General features: G+C 33.4%; 1 protein-coding gene and 1 long non-coding RNA gene across 2 annotated transcripts; one reads left to right on the top strand and one right to left on the bottom strand.

Annotated features, from left to right (window-relative positions):
* Positions 1-255: 255 nt before the first annotated feature.
* On the bottom strand, positions 256-850 carry LOC123675763. Its single transcript, XR_006746810.1, has 2 exons — positions 690-850; positions 256-587 (listed from the first exon to the last, which is right to left on the bottom strand). It is a non-coding gene; the product is annotated as an uncharacterized LOC123675763 (long non-coding RNA).
* Positions 851-10,663: 9,813 nt separating this feature from the next.
* LOC123675760 (elongation of very long chain fatty acids protein AAEL008004-like) lies at positions 10,664-18,056 on the top strand. Its single transcript, XM_045611257.1, has 5 exons — positions 10,664-10,903; positions 11,885-12,075; positions 12,135-12,266; positions 15,950-16,192; positions 17,699-18,056. The coding sequence occupies exons 1-5, from the start codon at positions 10,843-10,845 to the stop codon at positions 17,888-17,890; spliced, it is 819 nt and encodes a 272-aa protein (XP_045467213.1). The 5' UTR covers positions 10,664-10,842; the 3' UTR covers positions 17,891-18,056.
* The last annotated feature ends 41 nt before the right edge of the window (positions 18,057-18,097 follow it).

Here is an 18,097-nt window from a genome sequence, read left to right as displayed (position 1 = left end):
AAAAAGAATTCTGTAGTGCACCTTTTGAATAGGTAGGTACACCCATATACAAGAGGCAAAAAGTTTTTTGAAATTCAAATTCCAAAAGGAAATCAGAAATGGATTCGTGCAAGTTATTGATGAGTGAGGAAATTTATTTTCATGAAAATAATACCTGCAACGAACTTTCATCTGATTTTCTTTTGGAATCGAGAAATGAGGATCAATAATCAAATTCTGGATAGAATAAAAATTTATTAACTGAAATATCACCAATTAAAAATACAGATTTATTTCATAAATATCTAATCAATAAACTAATAATTGCATTGAAAACATTCTCAAAAACTAAAAATAATGAATTCAATAATACAAAATATGAGTATTTATACCTACTATAAAGCTCCTTCAGTTAATTACCTCGCAAATCAATTGAGAGCAAAGAACCTTTTTTCAGCTATCCATTGCTTTCCAAACAATCACTATGAAAATGGCACTGGTATATTCTAACATGCTTAATTTGATATTTCTCCAATTCCAAAAGTTTCCTATTGCCGATGCGCTCAAGCCACACTTTTCGAATTTTCTCATCGGTAGTGATGGCATATCTACGAAAATAAAATAAATATATTCTTTTTATAGGTACTGCAAATCTTGTGTTGACGTTAAAAAGTTTTCAATTGGGTTTTGAATTCATATTTTATAATTACCTTCTTGCATCTCGATTTTCACATCCAATAACACAGCACGTCTTCACTCTTGCAGGCATATCGAAATTTATTATATTTCAAAAAGAACATGTCAAACAACTCCTTGTGTCAGTTGACATTTCAAAGGTTTTTTGATAATAATGATTATACATTATACTTACTATTTTCATACATCTCCCCACACAAGCTGCATATAATATAATAAATATATGGAGACTTTCCTCCCAATAGACCGTAACGTGTATGGGAGCCACTATTCACGAGTGATCTCCATGAATGCAACGACATCTAACTATCAAATTGAAAATAATTTTTTCGTGTATTAGTGTCCTCCTCCGACAGATGGCGCGGAATATACGAGTGGCTCATCTATTTTTTTAGTTTGTCTATGCCTATAATAACATGGACTGAGCGTTAGAGAGAGACCATTGATATCGGTGTATTGTGACAAGGATGAAAGTTTAAAGGCATAACATTGGTTTTCTGAACTGATTGTATGTGTTTTCTTGTGGTGATTACTAATTTTTAAACAATTTACTGAGTGTTTGTTGGTGCTCTGGTACTTATTTTAGTACTAATGAACAATTTTAATTATCTCTGCTTCGTGTGTAGCTTATAATTGTGTTGTTATATCCAAAAAAGGGTTGGACGTGACATTTCATAGGTAAGAAAACAAGAAGGGATTTATCGTTTATTTTATTGAATATTTTCACAGGTTTCCGAGAAATTAAATTGAATGGGTGATGGAAATATGGAGTAAAGACAAAAAACCTTCTGCCACAACCGTAATATGTAGTAATCACTTCAAAACAGAGGACTATTATGTCAATCTCTATATGGAACCAAAGTTTTGAAGGAAGGAGCCATACAATTGTGATATTGAGAACATGGGTTACTATAATAATAATAAATACTATACAGCAAATTCCTGCCCTTCATAGATACGGAGTTATGAATTTTTGTCCATGTTATTCCAGTTTCGAAGCCCTGATTCGAATCTCTTCGTCGGATGTTAATCACAATTTTTTTTATATTGATATTTATTATATGTTTTTTTTCCATATGTGCTTGCATATTTGATGATAAAAGGTAATATAATAAACCCATGTATAAAATTTGCAGAACTTTTTTAAACCGTTAGAGTAGAGGAAGATGTATACTTTTGGAACGTAAGGCTGAATTTGTCCTTTGATAGGAAAAATATGGCACTTTCATTCCCAATAACACTCACGATTTAATTTCCTCATTCTATTTCTAGAAATATTTGGGCTATTTTTTCAGAAGATAAAATATATAAAATTTTAAAAATTTCATAAATTTTCTGTTGTGTTTTTACTTATCACAAATTTTGAATTTCCTAAAGCTCAGTTACACTTGTAGCTATATTATATGGAATATAAATTTAATTGTCTATAATATTATCGATATACTGAACTATCTAGAAACTCTGGAATAGAAATTAAAAAATATTTTCTTTCAGGTAGCACTCAATAAAATTCACCTTTTTCTGAAAGGAATTTTAGATAACATGAAAATCTGTACCATATAATTCTTAAATGTGTTTCATTCAGCTATTTCAATAATTAACTCATGCGAAAAACTCAATATTTCTTCAAAAAAAAATTTAAAACGCGCCATTCCAATAGCCATATCAAGCTCTTTCAATTCTAATTCCATCCGAATAACTCAATATTTCTCATTGAAAAAATTAAAAACGCTTTATCCCCATAGCCATTTAGCTATTTCAATAATCGACTAATGCGAAAAACTAAATATTTTTCCAAAAAAAATTTAAAACGCGCTATTCCCTTAGTAAATTCGCGTTTTCTGCCTTTCTACTTCCTTCCTTCACAACACCTCTCTCTCTTCGATAGTCCGCAGAGCGCAGTGAGTAGAAGCCACGTGAGGGTTAGTCCATGTTATTATAGGTCTATGCCTACCATAGACTAGGCAGCTTTACGATACAGATTCCTTTTTCAATTGAGCTTTTTTCATGAATTAGTAATGTTGTACAAAAACAGATGGCGTTGAAGCTTGTTCTACTAGTGTCTCATCTATTCTCCGTTTAGTTAGTCTATGCAACCTATGTATTTTTTTTTTTGTATATTGATGAAATCTTATTTTGTGTGATATCTACATTATTATATAAACTCTATGTGGGGCAACTACATTAACTAAATTCTGGATTTGAGATCTGCATGAAGAAAGTAGGTTGCGCCCTCTACAACACTAATTTTCATATGTAGGTAAGATCATTGTAAAATAGAAGTATTTTGGGGCTCTCAGCTGATCCTACCAAGAAAAAAATATAATATAATAAAGGATCTGCAACAATATCCGCTTTTAGTAGTTGTTGTAAGGCTGCTTTGGAAGAAGAAGAATATGTAAAAATATTTCAGCTCTACTATACATTGCACTAGGTTGAATAATTTTTATTTGATGTCTGAATCAGGACTTGAAATTGATTTCGATATTTTAGGCCAGTAATCACTAATCACAATATTCAAATATACAGGGTGTTTCATTGGGAAACGGAAATACTTCACAGGTGCATAGGTGTCACCAAGGCGGTTCTGGAGATACCCCATTTATTGGGTCTTACAGTCTTCGTAGCCGAGATACAGGGTGTTTTATGAATTTTGACCGTTTCTTTCTGAGGCCATATCAAACGAACCACCCGGTATATTTTCTTCATATTTGGCAAATATGTTCCTAATTGAGAGCCCAAACGTATCATGCAATAACCACCTTGAAAATCCAGGTCCGGGTTAACAAAAAATTATGAATCGTTTGAATCCTCGAAACAATACCCTGTACCTGTACATCGGAATTTTGAAAAAATTTCGGAAAGACCACTAAAAACTAAACTGAGACGCGAAGACAGTTTTACTGCACAAATTTCCAACGTAAAAGTGAAGTTTTTAAGAACTTGGATACCTGAAAGTGGTTTGAAGTGATTTTTAACAATGAATTATCGTAAGTAATTGCACAAGTGCATCAAAATTACCGATAATTTTGCATGACAGCGTGTTGTCATAAAAACTGCATGAGTCCATTTTCATTTTTGGAGAAAATCTCCAAAAATGAAAATGACCGAATTCAGTTTTTCAAAGAAAATACGCTGGAATGCGAAATTATCCGGTCATTTTGATGCACGAGTGTAATTCGGGGGAATATTTCCCGAATAAACTGTTACATTACTTGTAAAACCGATTTAGAATGGAATTGCCATAGATTCGAACTGTGTAAGATGTATAGAAACTGTGCATCTATGAACAGAATAATTATCGCAGTGTAGTTTCGCTTCCTACAATGCAATTATCGTAAGTAATTGCACAAGTGCATCAAAATTACCGATAATTTTGCATGACAGCGTGTTGTCATAAAAACTGCATGAGTTCATTTTCATTTTTGGAGAAAATCTCCAAAAATGAAAATGACCGAATGCAGTTTTTCAAAGAAAACACGCTGGAATGCGAAATTATCCGGTAATTTTGATGCACGAGTGTAATTCGGGAGAATATTTCCCGAATAAACTGTTACATTACCTGTCAAACTGATTTAGAATGGAATTGCCATAGATTCGAACTGTGTAAGATGCATAGAAACTATGCATCTATGAACAGAACAATTATCGCATTGCTTCCTACAATGCAATTATCGCTGTAATTTTCGATAATTGTTCTCCAGATACATAGAATTTTTGACAGGAGGGAAATATTCGCTGTAATTTTCGATAATTGTTCTCCATATACATAGAATTTTTGACAGGAGGGAAATATTCATTAGTAATTGCACAAGTGCATCAAAATTACCGATAATTTTGCATGACAGCGTGTTGTCCTAAAAACTGCATGAGTTCATTTTTCATTTTTGGAGAAAGAGCCCTCCACCTTCTGTGTCGGGCTCTTTCTCCAAAAATGAAAATGACCGAATGCAGTTTTTCAAAGAAAACACGCTGGAATGCGAAATTATCCGGTCATTTTGATGCACGAGTTTAATTCGGGGGAATATTTCCCGAATAAACTGTTACATTACTTGTCAAACTGATTTAGAATGGAATTGACATAGATTCGATCTGTGTAAGATGCATAGAAACTATGCATCTATGAACAGAACAATTATAGTTCGTATCTATCTATCTGTACAATGCAATTATCGCTGTAATTTTCGATAATTGTTCTCCATATACAAAGAATTTTTGACAGGAGGGAAATATTCAAAAATATTGAATCCATAATTAATTCAACATTACTTTGTAATTCATTTTCACATTGGTTTTCCTTTTTATAGCTGTATACTATTTCAGTTTCTTAAGTGATAGCTTTATACTTTGAAATTTCATGATTTTGTGAAGGCAATTTCTGTGGATATAGATTTTTCAACATTAAGTTTTTTGCTTTGAAAATGTATGAACCGAAATCACGAGCTTTGGGAACAATGCAATATCACATTCCAAATTTCATACGAATGGCTGTCATTATTTCCGAGAAAAGGTCTAGAGTCTAGACGGCGCACGGAAGGATTTTTTTATTATATTTGTGGATTTAGTACATTCCAAAACGCAAGGACGTAGAAATAGGGGGTACTGGGGGTAATTATCCTCTCCAAAATGTTGAAAATATAGAATTTCAGAAATTATTTTACTTTCCCTTGAAATCGACACGTCAGTAAAAAATCGGACCCCTTTGCGGTTTATTGAGTTTATTATCGCTTTCATGATTAGTACTTTTATTGCACTATGAGCTCGTTTTTGTCCGAGGTTTATTATTTTCCTTTTTCTATCCGCTTTCTCGGCATTGCCCTTTATTTGTCATCTGTTATCTTTGCATTCACCGTCGGAATAAACTTACCCGTTTTTTGTATCAGTCTCGTCACAAAATTTCAGTTACCTAGTAGTTATCAAAGAACTGAACTTTGTAATTCGCATTGAAAAATTGTCTGGGCTGTGTTGTACATTTTATTGTGTTTCATTCAAATTTCAATTTATTTGTGAAGACATCACTTTTGAATTGACTATATCTACAGGGTGTTCCTAAATGAAAATGACAGATTTCTCGGATCATTTCAAGAAAAGAAGTCCCATAACATGAGCCCGCAAACGCTTTGTTTTTGAGATATAGGTGTTAAAGTTCTAGTTTTCCAAACAAACAAGTAGGACTACAAGAAACACCCTGCATTTCAAACACAAAGTGTTTGTGGGCTCATGTTTATGGGCTATTTTAGTTTTAAAATTATCCAAGGAATCTCTCATTTTTCTTCGTAACTCCAATTCAAGAACACTCAGTAATGATAAGAACATATATAAAATATATAATCGAATTGGATATGAAAAAAATATTTCGAGAAATTTGGTACAAACTTCATCAAATCTTTTTTCTCACATTATAGATAAGTTCACAGATTATGATATAAGCACTTGGTTGATTTGCCGTGTGAAACTGAAACTCTAGATGATTTTATAGTTTGATAAGAAATTTATGTATCATGTTGAATATTTTTGAGAATGGAATTTTTGAAAAGCTATTTTTTAATTTACAGAATTTTTTATGGTTCACTTCGAAATACACAGCTTTGTATTATAACTTCAAAACTAATGGCAGTAAATGACAGATTATTACAACAATGGATTAATTCTACTCAGTGGCGTAACTAGAGTTGACTCATGGGGGGGGTTATGGGTAGTGGCAAGTTTTAGCGAGTGACCCTGAACTGAAGTGAAAAGCGGGGGGGGGGGTGTAGATATCGTTTCCATTCGAAGATTTATGTGAAAAACTCTTTTAAAAAAATTAATTCATCATACAGGCACAATATATATTATACTTTTGAATGCTACACTTAGTAAACAATGAAATACGTGTAAGAATTAAAAAAAGATTGAAAATATTCTAAAATATAAATGTATAAGTGAAAATTGCTATCACGCTCCTCTAAACAATCATTCAAGAAAGTCTGAATTCAAGACGGCGAGGTGTTTTTGCCAGCTCGTCCAACACTTCAGCAGCATTGATATCTAGCTCTCTGTGAGTATTGAGCATAGCAAGCCCGTTCAACCTTTGCTGGCCTGTTTTGTTCCTTAAATATGTTTTCAATCTTCTAAGAGATGATAAGGACGTTTCACTGGTTGATGTCGATACAGGAAGAGTGGTAAGAATTTTCAGGAGGGTGTTGATAGTGGGGAAAACATCCTGATGACAGGCAGTGTAATAATTGATTGCCTTCCTTGAGCTAATTTTCAAATCTTTCACCCTCTCGTACCACATATGGAGTTCCCCTATGGCAGCGATGTCACCAATTTGAATATCTTCCTGATATAAATTCAGGAGCTTTTTAAAACTTTCTTCCTGTGTTCTGGTGACTTCAGCATTACTGGTAAAGGTCGGTATAAGACACTCAAAACTTTTCAGTAGGTCTTGATGACTATTTAATTCATTTGAAAAGTGATCTAAAAATGGCAAAAATAGGGATATTTTAAAGTATGATTGAGGATTGTCGGTTTCAATGTTGCACCTAAGAGTTTGTCGTCCAGTTCTTCTTGGGGCTTTTATTGAGGTACTGAGTAATTCAGCCATAGTCTCTGATGCGTTAAATATGGTTGCGAATTCTTATTCAGCATTGGTTCTGATTTTTTCTATCGTCCCTTTTAGATTAGTCACCATGTTCATAGCATTTGAAAGATCGATATGTTCATGCTGCAAAAATCGAGCAAGGGGTAAACTTGAGGAAAATACTCTAGCCATCACTTGCAAACTGATTATAAAGAATGAACTCTGAAGTGCACATAAAAGCTGCAATGCCACCGACGCTGATTCTACATCCTTCCACTGTGAAACTTCTTCAAGAGCCTCCTGGACAGCAGGTAACATTTCTTGAAGTAGTAATATTGAATCATGGCGCTCAACCCACCTAGTTGGACAGAGTTGTTTTAGACGAGTAGATTTGGCTTCAGGGAACAGTTTATCAATTGCTCTTGTAATAACCTCCATTCTTTTTGGGGTGTTGAAAAACACACATAGTTTTGTTGCAGTCCCACAGCAATTTCTGATCTCAGAAATTGAACATGATGCACTTATAGCAAGGTTTAAGCTATGGGATACACAATGGACATATATTGCAGTCGGATGCTCTTCCATTACATATGCCTGTGCTCCGTTGAATTTTCCACTCATTGCAGCGGCCCCATCATATCCTTGTTCCCTCAAATACTTTGCATCAATTCCAAACTCGCGTAATGATTTCAAAATGACTGTCGCAAGGTTTTTACCAGTTAAATCAGAAACAGGTACAAACTGAAGGAAATCTTCTTTAATATCATTGTTGTATAGGTATCTAACGCCGATTGATGCTTGTTCTTGTGTTGAGATGTCTGTCGTTTCATCTGCAAGAACAGTAAAACATTTCGCGGAATGTTGTGGCCGTTGTGGAGAAATACATATAATATCGAATTCGAAATTTGTAATTTTTACCCCAAAAACACCCAAGTGAAAAACTGAAACCCCCAAAAAATACCCCAAGAAATGTTGTCCACCAAATTTTCCCCAGAGTGTTCAAAAATCCCCCAAATTTTTCTTCTCACAATGATACTTCTGTAATTCCACAATAACAACTTTGAAAAAGCAAAATCTTCCAAGTTATTTTTTTAATGTTCTGCCAAAAAAAATTTTTCCTTCCGATCAATGGGGGGGGGGTTACGTCCCCAATAACCCCCCCCTCGTTACGCCCATGATTCTACTGAAAAAAGTGCCAGTAGAATGCTATCGTATTATGTTTATAGACCCAGTAATAATAGAAGGAACTTTTCACGCCATTTTCCAATTTTCTCTTATAGTTTAGAAACACTTGAATTTATGAGGTTGCGGTTTTCACCATATGAATTCTCTCAAATATCGAGCTCGAAAATGTGCCATTCATTTCTGTTAGCTCAGAGGGATTCAGAGATCCCTCGATCCCTCACTAGACAACGAATTTGGGTCACCCGATATAGTTTTAACTAGTTTAGGCAGAACATAATGTTCTGCCTAATATTGTACAATTTTTACGACGTAGATGTAGCTATAATAGCTACAATAACTGACAAAATAAAACATGTGTTGATGATAAATAATAAAGTCAAACTGATTGATAACCTAATATAAATCGAGAAATTGAATAGGTACAAAATCATAAGTGAATCATTATGGAATGCATTATATTATGGGGGTCTACTTAGAACTGTGTCAAATCGAACAAAATTGCATGCATAATATATTGATTTCGAAAAAGATTGCCTAAAGTGTGTCATATAGGTTGAACAATGTTTGTATTTAGTAGATATAGGAGATAGCAGGAAGTTATGTTTTTACATATTTGGACCAAAATTTTTCCGCTGAATATTATCTTTGATATCAAATAATGTTTCCTAGTTACCGAAGGTAGATGGAGCATTTTGTGATCAATTTGGGGATAAAACATTTTCTCGCAAAATATATAACAGGTCATTCCTGATTTCGTATATGTCTGTCTGTCAGTGTGTCTGCACATCCTTTTAACAGCCTTAATTTCTACAATTCTTACCCTATTTAAATGAAATCTAATTTAGGTTTTTGCAGATGAAGGGTTCGTGTTGTGCAAACGGAAACAAGAATAATCATTTCATTTTTTTTATCGACACTGCAGTAAAAATCGGATCCGTTTACAGTTTATGAGTTTATATTCGGCATTATCGCTTTCAAGATTATCACATTTATTGTAGTACGAGCACGTCCGAGGTTTTCCATTTCCTTTTATGCATCCGCTTTGTCGCTCCTTGCTTTGCCATCTGTGATTTTTGCATTCGTCATCGGAACCGAAAACATGCGGTAACATTTTTTTTTGGCGGTCGCGAGTAAATATGATACATTGACCCCATGTTTTCGGTTTTTGCATCATTCTCGTCACACAATTTCAAAATTGCAGTTGTAGTTTGATAAAATAATGGATCTCTACAGAGTGGCTCAAATTCGATGCTCAATTAAGGCATCTCGAGAATGACAGAAAAGGCATAAAATGAATTGGATCTCTAAATAAATCAAAAATATTTATATATAAGGTGTCTCTATTCTTTCAGTAGAATAGATGTGCCAAGTATAATATTTCCAAAATTTTTGGGTAGTGCTGTCTAGCCGAATTGGTGTTTGGGGGCAAAGAATTTAACAACCTTAAGAGGGGTTGCCATCACTTGGCTTTCCGCGTATCATTGAAACATTAGATACCTATTCATTTCCCCTCTGGCGCTCCTGCGATGACCAAACTTGTGTACAAAGTTGTACATTCTTTATCTTCTTTCTCTTTACGAAGCATATAAGTAGAGGGCAGCACTGTACGACGGTCGATTATGTCTTTCCACGAAATAATAGGTTTACCTCTTTTCTAATGATTTTTTCTAGGTTTTTTTCCAGAATATTTTGAAAAAATATCAGTGCTTTTTTACATTGAACATATCATCAATTCTTTTGAGAAAAACGAGAAGTAACCAAAATTTTCTCGATTCGTAAATTAAAAATATTGTCATACAATGTAGATTATTGTTAAAGAAATTATGTGAAAACCTCATAAAAATCGGTGGTTGTAAGAGGAAAAATCTTAAATTTCGTTATGAACTAAGCGTTCACATGGTCTTGGTATTTCCTTTCAAAAGTGATTGTGACGAATGTGTCACCAGTGGGCAGTGACTCAGTGACTCAATTCTAAAAATTTACCCATTCTGACGGCGAAATGATCTTTGAGGAGATTGAGCGCTCGAAAAAGAGAATCTTTTGAAAAGCATATTCCAACAAGAAACCTTGAAGTTATAACAATCCAAAATGAAAATTCTTTTTATTTTTAAACTTTTTCAAACAAAACCGAATTGGATAATCTGCCGCACTATGAAAACTTTTTAACGCGATAAAAATTATCGCAAAAACATTAGTACTTATCGTAAAGTAATTACTACGAGTTAAAATTGGAGCATTCATAGTCATTGCTTTGAACAGTAGGAAATTCAATACTGGAAACATTCTGTATATTTAGCGAATGCTAGGTTAATTGAAATGGGCACAAGATCCTAATTCATACTGATTGTTCTATTGTTTTCGTATATATTTTGGTAAGACTCTCCACAGGGACCTGCATAGTTTCGAAGACGATTTGTATCATGGTGGAAGTAGTGAGGAATCTCCATTATTACTATAAGTATCTTGTGCATGATCTTGCAGGTGAGATAATTTTCAAAATTTCAATCCTTTTTGGTTCATTATTTTCAATAATAAAACTTTGGAATTGTTTACACACCCTAAAATTTTCACAGATTAGTGTTGATTTGGAATGAGTTGAGTTCAAATTTTTAATGAAAAAATCCGTCCGTCCGCCATCCAGTTGTTATACCGCATTGATCTTCGTAGCTCGAGATTATGATTTATTATTTTTGAAGCAAAAATGAAGGAATCGAACTTTGGGATATTCATTTTCATAGAAATTGATTATGCAGAATTAAAAAATTTCAAACATGCTACTGGATACAATATTTTTTACCGAAAAGATTCAGTTCAAGTAATAAATTAATAATAATGAAAATGATGATCATTTTATCAACATCACCCATTTGCCATCAAGGTCTCATACTGTGGATTATATATTGTGCTTTAGTAGGTTTTTATTTTATTTTTCTGAAAATATCTTAAAATTAAATTACTCGATACCAGAAAAATAACACACTAATTCAAATAATTCAATTGTAGAATTAAGTTGATGAATGAATAATAAAATTCTAGTGGATATTTAGATGTAGGACAATCAAATTAACAAAATGTCTCACTTGTGTACAAAAAACATATCACAAACTGTATCACAAAATGTAAATAAATTATTTTTGAATTGTCTTAACATACTTACGTATCGTGCCAGTTGTCTCGCTGCCACAGGTTCGATTCCGAAGAGGTGAAATGGTTTTTTCTCTTTTTAGTGGAAACTATTTGGGTTTGGAATTTTTTTTGGGATAGAAGGAAATAATAAACCATTATACAAAATTTTCGGTGTTTTAAAAATTGATTTCGTTGTATAAAATATTTTCTAGAATTAAATTTTTCATCTCAATTTTCGTCTAATTGATCCATCAATCCGTTTTGAATTAAATAATTCACCGAACTGAAACTTGCTGAATCCCACAAATCTCAATCATGAACCAAATTTTTTTTTAGATAAAAGAACAGACGAATACTTGTTCGCTTCATCACCATGGAAACCGATAGGAATTTTCGTGCTCTATGTCTTGATAGTAAAGAAAATCCTTCCAGATTTTATGAGGCATAGAAAAGCTTTTAATTTGGACAAAATTATCCTGTTCTACAACTTCACCCAAATAGTGTTTAATGCTTATCTACTCTACAGAGTGAGTTGAAAGTGGATTTTTGGGAACAGTAGTACCTAATTGAAATTTTCCATTTTCAGGCAATTCCGTTTTTGACCAGCCACACTCCTGTGTGTGCGCCGGTAGATTATTCTAACAATCCAAGTGCCAGACTTCAGTTGGACTTGTGCTATCTGTATTACATACTGAAAGTTTACGATTTACTGGATACTGTAAGTGATATTTTTTAAACGATAAAGTTCGACTAACTGGTGACTGTTCTCAAATTTGATTCTTTCCGTCCGTAAATACTATAACTCTCGAACTGAGAGACCTAGGAACTTGCAGGGTAGGTAAGGATAGGTCAGGGCCTCGAATATATAAGTTAAGTTTGTTAATGGGCAAAGTCCAACTAGTTTTCGTAAATGTAGCCATTCGAAAATTCGTTCCCTGTTGGCCTGTTAATTCTAAAACTGCAGATTTGATCAAGATGAAATTTGTATTTGGATGTAGAATGACAATTTCAAGTCTTGTGCAACATTTCATGTTAATCGCTCAACCAGAATCACGATAAATTTAAGAATACCTAAATCATGAAACCGATTGGGTAGATATTTTGGGTGTTCATTATGAAAAAAACAATTTCAAGCCCACTAAAAAATTTAAAGCTGATCACATCATTCTGCGTGTACAGGGTGAGTCAAGAGTACTCAATCGATAACTCTTGGAAATTTTGCGCTAGGAGAACTGTTCTTTTTTTTTAATGAGAATGATCAATTTCTTTTCAATATATCTACTTATAATTTCCATGAAATTTTGATTTCGAAATAGATACCCCACTCGTCATCATTTATGTGTAGTACTTTTTGACGTCACCTTTGTCAAAAATTTCATGAATATAATGGTTTGAACTAGAGATCATATATTGAAAACCGTTCGAGATAATTGTACGATTTTTTTCATTGAATTCCCGAAAAGTTTTCAAGTTTTCTGCAATTTTACGGATTACTCTACAGGTATTCCAAAAGACAGAATGCTTCGCATTTCATGTTTTGTATGGAGGCTGGAAATATACTTTCTAGTTTCCACTCATACATTTTCAAAGGAATAAAATTACTTATACCTACTCCTTTAGAAATATCCAAGAGTTATCGACCGATCGATACTATTGACTCACCCTGTATAGGGTAATCATTTTAAGCATAGTGGAAAACTTCGTGTTGATACCGTCTTCAAAACCACAGCAGCATATCCTAAATATAAAAAAATTAGGAAAGCATTGACATGAAGTCAGTAGCTTTTGTGCGCTCGTCCATTTATAAATCAATTGAAGACCTTGGAGACTACATTTATCTACAGGGTGTAACATGAATTGTTGGCCATAACCTAATGGTTAATGCAGGTCATCAAGGCCTTTTAGAAAAGTAGCTTCTTGTGTAACCTAAGAGAGTGAGTTTTCGAGATACAGGATGATTCATGAAAATTGGTCTAAATATCTGATATCCATAACTTCAAAATCAGCAGATTATTGAGTTTTTTCTTTAGACTTCAAAATCTATATTTTCAACAAGTTTTAGAAGAATGTCGTTATTACCATGAAAAAATACATAATTTAGTCTAATGAATTCAATTCAATTCTATATAGTCCGGTCAATTTAGACATTTGAAGTTACATAAAGTCCCAACAAGCTGAATTTCTGTGAAGTTGTTCAAAACATAATTATTAACAATGTCTAGAAGTTCCCCATCATTCCCCTGTAAGGAAAAAAATTAATTCAAGGTCAAAGGTCAAAAAAAATGAGTTTTTTGCTATTTTCAGCAAAACGGTAAGTTTTATCATAAAAGTACCTCAGACAAAAATTGTAGATCATAAAATTATCTATGAAAAATTTATCAATACTTTTTTCTTACGAGCCACCGTTTCTGAGATATAACGATTCAAAAAGTTATAAAAGTTGTTATCGTCATAATATGCACACGTTTCCACGCCACCTATGAGGTAGTGTACTTAGCGCGTTTTTTTAACGTGGTTTCCCCAGTAGGCCTACTCCACGGGTCAGTTGTGATCCTGTTTAATGTAAAACTATTGCAAAATTACAGAAATTTTCAAAGATTGGGAAAGATAAAAGCGATGTAAATGAAAAAAGTGTTGAAGTTTATTCGTCTTATTCGTAAGTTTCAAATTCTTGTTCTTCTTCTTGATCTTCTTCTTGTTCTTCTTCTCCTGCTTCTTCTTCATCTTCATTTTGGATGCGAGTAAATTGCGTCAATAGCGATGTATCCCATGATACTTCGTCGGAGTCAAACGAATCCTCCATTGTTTGTGATTCAATATTAGAGCACGACCGGCCTTGACAATTTGTGCATGCCAAAGAACAAGACAGTCCGACTTTTTTGCAACCACATTTAGCACTGCATCCCTTTTTGCAGTTGCAAAAAATAGTGTTCAGCAGTTTTTCTGGCGCAGGTGGAAGTAAAGTTTGAACTTTGGAAGTTGGTCAACAATATATTAGAGCCAGTTCAAACTTTACTTCCACCTGCGCCGGAAAAACTGCTGAACACTATTTTTTGCAACTGCAAAAAGGGATGCAGTGCTAAATGTGGTTGCAAAAAAGTCGGACTGTCTTGTTCTTTGGCATGCACAAATTGTCAAGGCCGGTCGTGCTCTAATATTGAATCACAAACAATGGAGGATTCGTTTGACTCCGACGAAGTATCATGGGATACATCGCTATTGACGCAATTTACTCGCATCCAAAATGAAGATGAAGAAGAAGCAGGAGAAGAAGAACAAGAAGAAGATCAAGAAGAAGAACAAGAATTTGAAACTTACGAATAAGACGAATAAACTTCAACACTTTTTTCATTTACATCGCTTTTATCTTTCCCAATCTTTGAAAATTTCTGTAATTTTGCAATAGTTTTACATTAAACAGGATCACAACTGACCCGTGGAGTAGGCCTACTGGGGAAACCACGTTAAAAAAACGCGCTAAGTACACTACCTCATAGGTGGCGTGGAAACGTGTGCATATTATGACGATAACAACTTTTATAACTTTTTGAATCGTTATATCTCAGAAACGGTGGCTCGTAAGAAAAAAGTATTGATACATTTTTTATAGATAATTTTATGATCTATAATTTTTGTCTGAAATATTTTTATGATAAAACTCACCGTTTTGCTGAAAATCGCGAAAAACTCATTTTTTGGACCTTTGACCTTGAATTAAATTTTTTCCTTACAGGGGAATGATGGGGAACTTCTAGACATTGTTTATAATTATGTTTTGAACAATTTCACTGAAATTCAGCTTGTTGGGACTTTATGTACCTTCACTCTCATTTTTTGGTCTAAATTGACCGGATTAATAGCCAACTTTTTCTTAAAAAAATAGCAGACGAAAAATATTCATGTTTTATGTAACTCTTTCAAACTACAGTCCTGTTTTTATTTCTCTCGTGATAATATTTGATGTTATCATTATAAACTGAGAATTTTATAGTTTTCTATTAAATTTCTCTTCATTCTAAAACCCTCAGCAACTATTGAGTGTTATTAATTGAAGGACTTAATTTCGAAAATTTCTTTCATAATCTTCTTCCAATACTATTTATGTTATGAATTGAAATAAATAGGTTTAAATTTTCTCAAAAAATTAATTTTTCATCATTATTTTAGCTGTGAAGCAAATGGTCTCACAATTTACATTTTTGGAGATGGTCACGTCATTTTGTTTCAAATTTAATTATGATATCTAGCCTCGAAAGAACCACCCATTTTACATTTTTTATTATCATACTATATACACTTATGTGGCATCCAAGGGTGTAGAGAAATTAACGAGATCACATAAGCTCCTGACTTCATGTCAGTGATTTCCTCATTTCCGATAATCTTATGTATTTTTCACAGATGTTCTTTATATTAAGAAAAAGAGAAAGACAGGTTACTTTTCTCCATCTTTATCACCACGCTATGATGGTCACTTTCCCCTGGATAGGTCTGAGATACGTTGCTGGTGGTAACACCATGTACATAGGTGTTTGTAATACAGTGGTTCATATTGTTATGTACTTCTACTATGCCATCACTTTGTGGAACTCTGGTACCAACAAGACCGTGTGGTGGAAGAAGTATCTAACGCAGCTTCAGCTGGTAGGTTCATGGGTTTCCAGCGTTGAAAAGCTGTAGTTGATATACAGGGTGTTCCATCTCAGACGAGCCACCCCGTATATTTGGAATAGTGATTGGAAAAATTTCCCGAAACAAGTCGAATGATTTTGTTTGGGGAACATCTTTTGACGTATATTTGAGGCTTGAACCACCTACAAGGAGGTGCTTCAACCCCTAAAAATTGAATAGGGAAGAGGGGTTAGTCATACTTCTTTTGAAGCTTCTTCACAACGGTGTATGAAAAACATAATTTTGATGAATCGTTTTTGCTAATGAGCTCAAATGAGTCTCCTTGAATATTTTGGTTATTTTTACAATGTTCAAGTCCATTTTTATGAACTACTCTTTACAAACTAAATAGTATATTCTAAAATAAGTTGCAGAACGCATGAGTGTTGGAATTGCCTTCTGCATTGAGTATTAGACGATATTTTCTCTATTTCAGTCAATTTTTGTGAAATATTGTCGAAATTCAATGAAAAATTCAGATTTTATATCCTAGTGAATTTTGTATTTTATCTTGGCAGTTGGTGTGAATGTTACGAAAATTGACAGATTACAGAATTTGGATATGATTCGTACGTTTCGAATTCTCAAATAATTTACAATTACTTACGAATTAAATTAGTGATTTATGTCTGACGAAATCAATTTTACACCACCAGAATTGAGAGAAATTGCGAATAATGTTGCAAATCATTTCACTATATCCCAATTATATTATACTGACAATTATTGACGTTTGTTGAAATTTCATAGGATTGGAAGACAGTACAGGCAATCACAAAACGAAAAATATAACTGAAAACGATGCTGTAATGAGTTCATTATAATACTGTTTTTAGAACTGTAATGAACTCATTACGATACTGAAATAGTCGAGAAAAGATATCAAACAATCACATTGAATTTTTTTTTATCATGCTCACAATCAAAAAAATAAAATCTGCGTTTTTGAAACAAACGTTCAAATTGTTCTCTATTGACTCATGATCATAATCAAAAAAATAAAATCTGCGTTTTTGAAACAAACGTTCAAATTGTTCTCTATTGACTTCCATACAAATTATTGTATGGAGAACAATTTGAACGTTTGATTTAAAAACGCAGATTTAATCTGGACCGAAAACCATCTTTAACTAGGAGTTATTTGACGACACTCATTTACAATTCAATTCAATTACATTTTCAGGCTATAAACCTTGGATGTCACCAAAAGAAGAAGTCCATAGAGTTTTTGGCGAAAACGGTTCATCAAAATTACATTTTTCATACACCGTTTTAAGTGAAGTATCACTCAAGCTCTTCTCCCTATTCAATTTCGAGGGGTTGAAGCACCCTCTCTTACGGGGTTACTCGTTCAAGTTTCAAATATACGTCAAAATATGTCCCCCCAAACAAAATCATGCGAGGGGTTTCGGGAAATTTTTCCAATCACTATGGATGGAACACCCTGTATTTTGTACTCATCTATTTATTGAATTTCAGGTTCAGTTCAGCTTGTTGTCTATAATGGGTTTCATCCTCTTGGTACACCCAACATGCACGTATCCGAAATTGATCGTCACACTAGGGATGATACAAAATATCTATCTGAGTTACCTCTTCGGGACCTTCTACTATAAAACATATGTTGTTCAGTCGAAAAAGATCGAAATACAAGAGAAGAAGCTGGTGTGAATACGTTTTTTTTTTTATTTAAGTTATTAGTTTCGAGTAAGTGAATTTTATTTATATTTTTCAACGTGATATCAAAACTGTGAGTGTCTTATTCTTATTGTATAAGTATTGTGAATCATTTATTCATTCCTGAAGTAATTACTCTAATAAATCATTATAGATCTTATTATCGAACTTAATTTTTGGATATTTGAAAAAAAATCTGAC

Source organism: Harmonia axyridis, chromosome 3, assembly GCF_914767665.1.
Source record: "Harmonia axyridis chromosome 3, icHarAxyr1.1, whole genome shotgun sequence".
Taxonomy (NCBI): Eukaryota; Metazoa; Arthropoda; class Insecta; order Coleoptera; family Coccinellidae; genus Harmonia; species Harmonia axyridis.
This window is presented reverse-complemented; position numbering and strand designations above follow the sequence as displayed.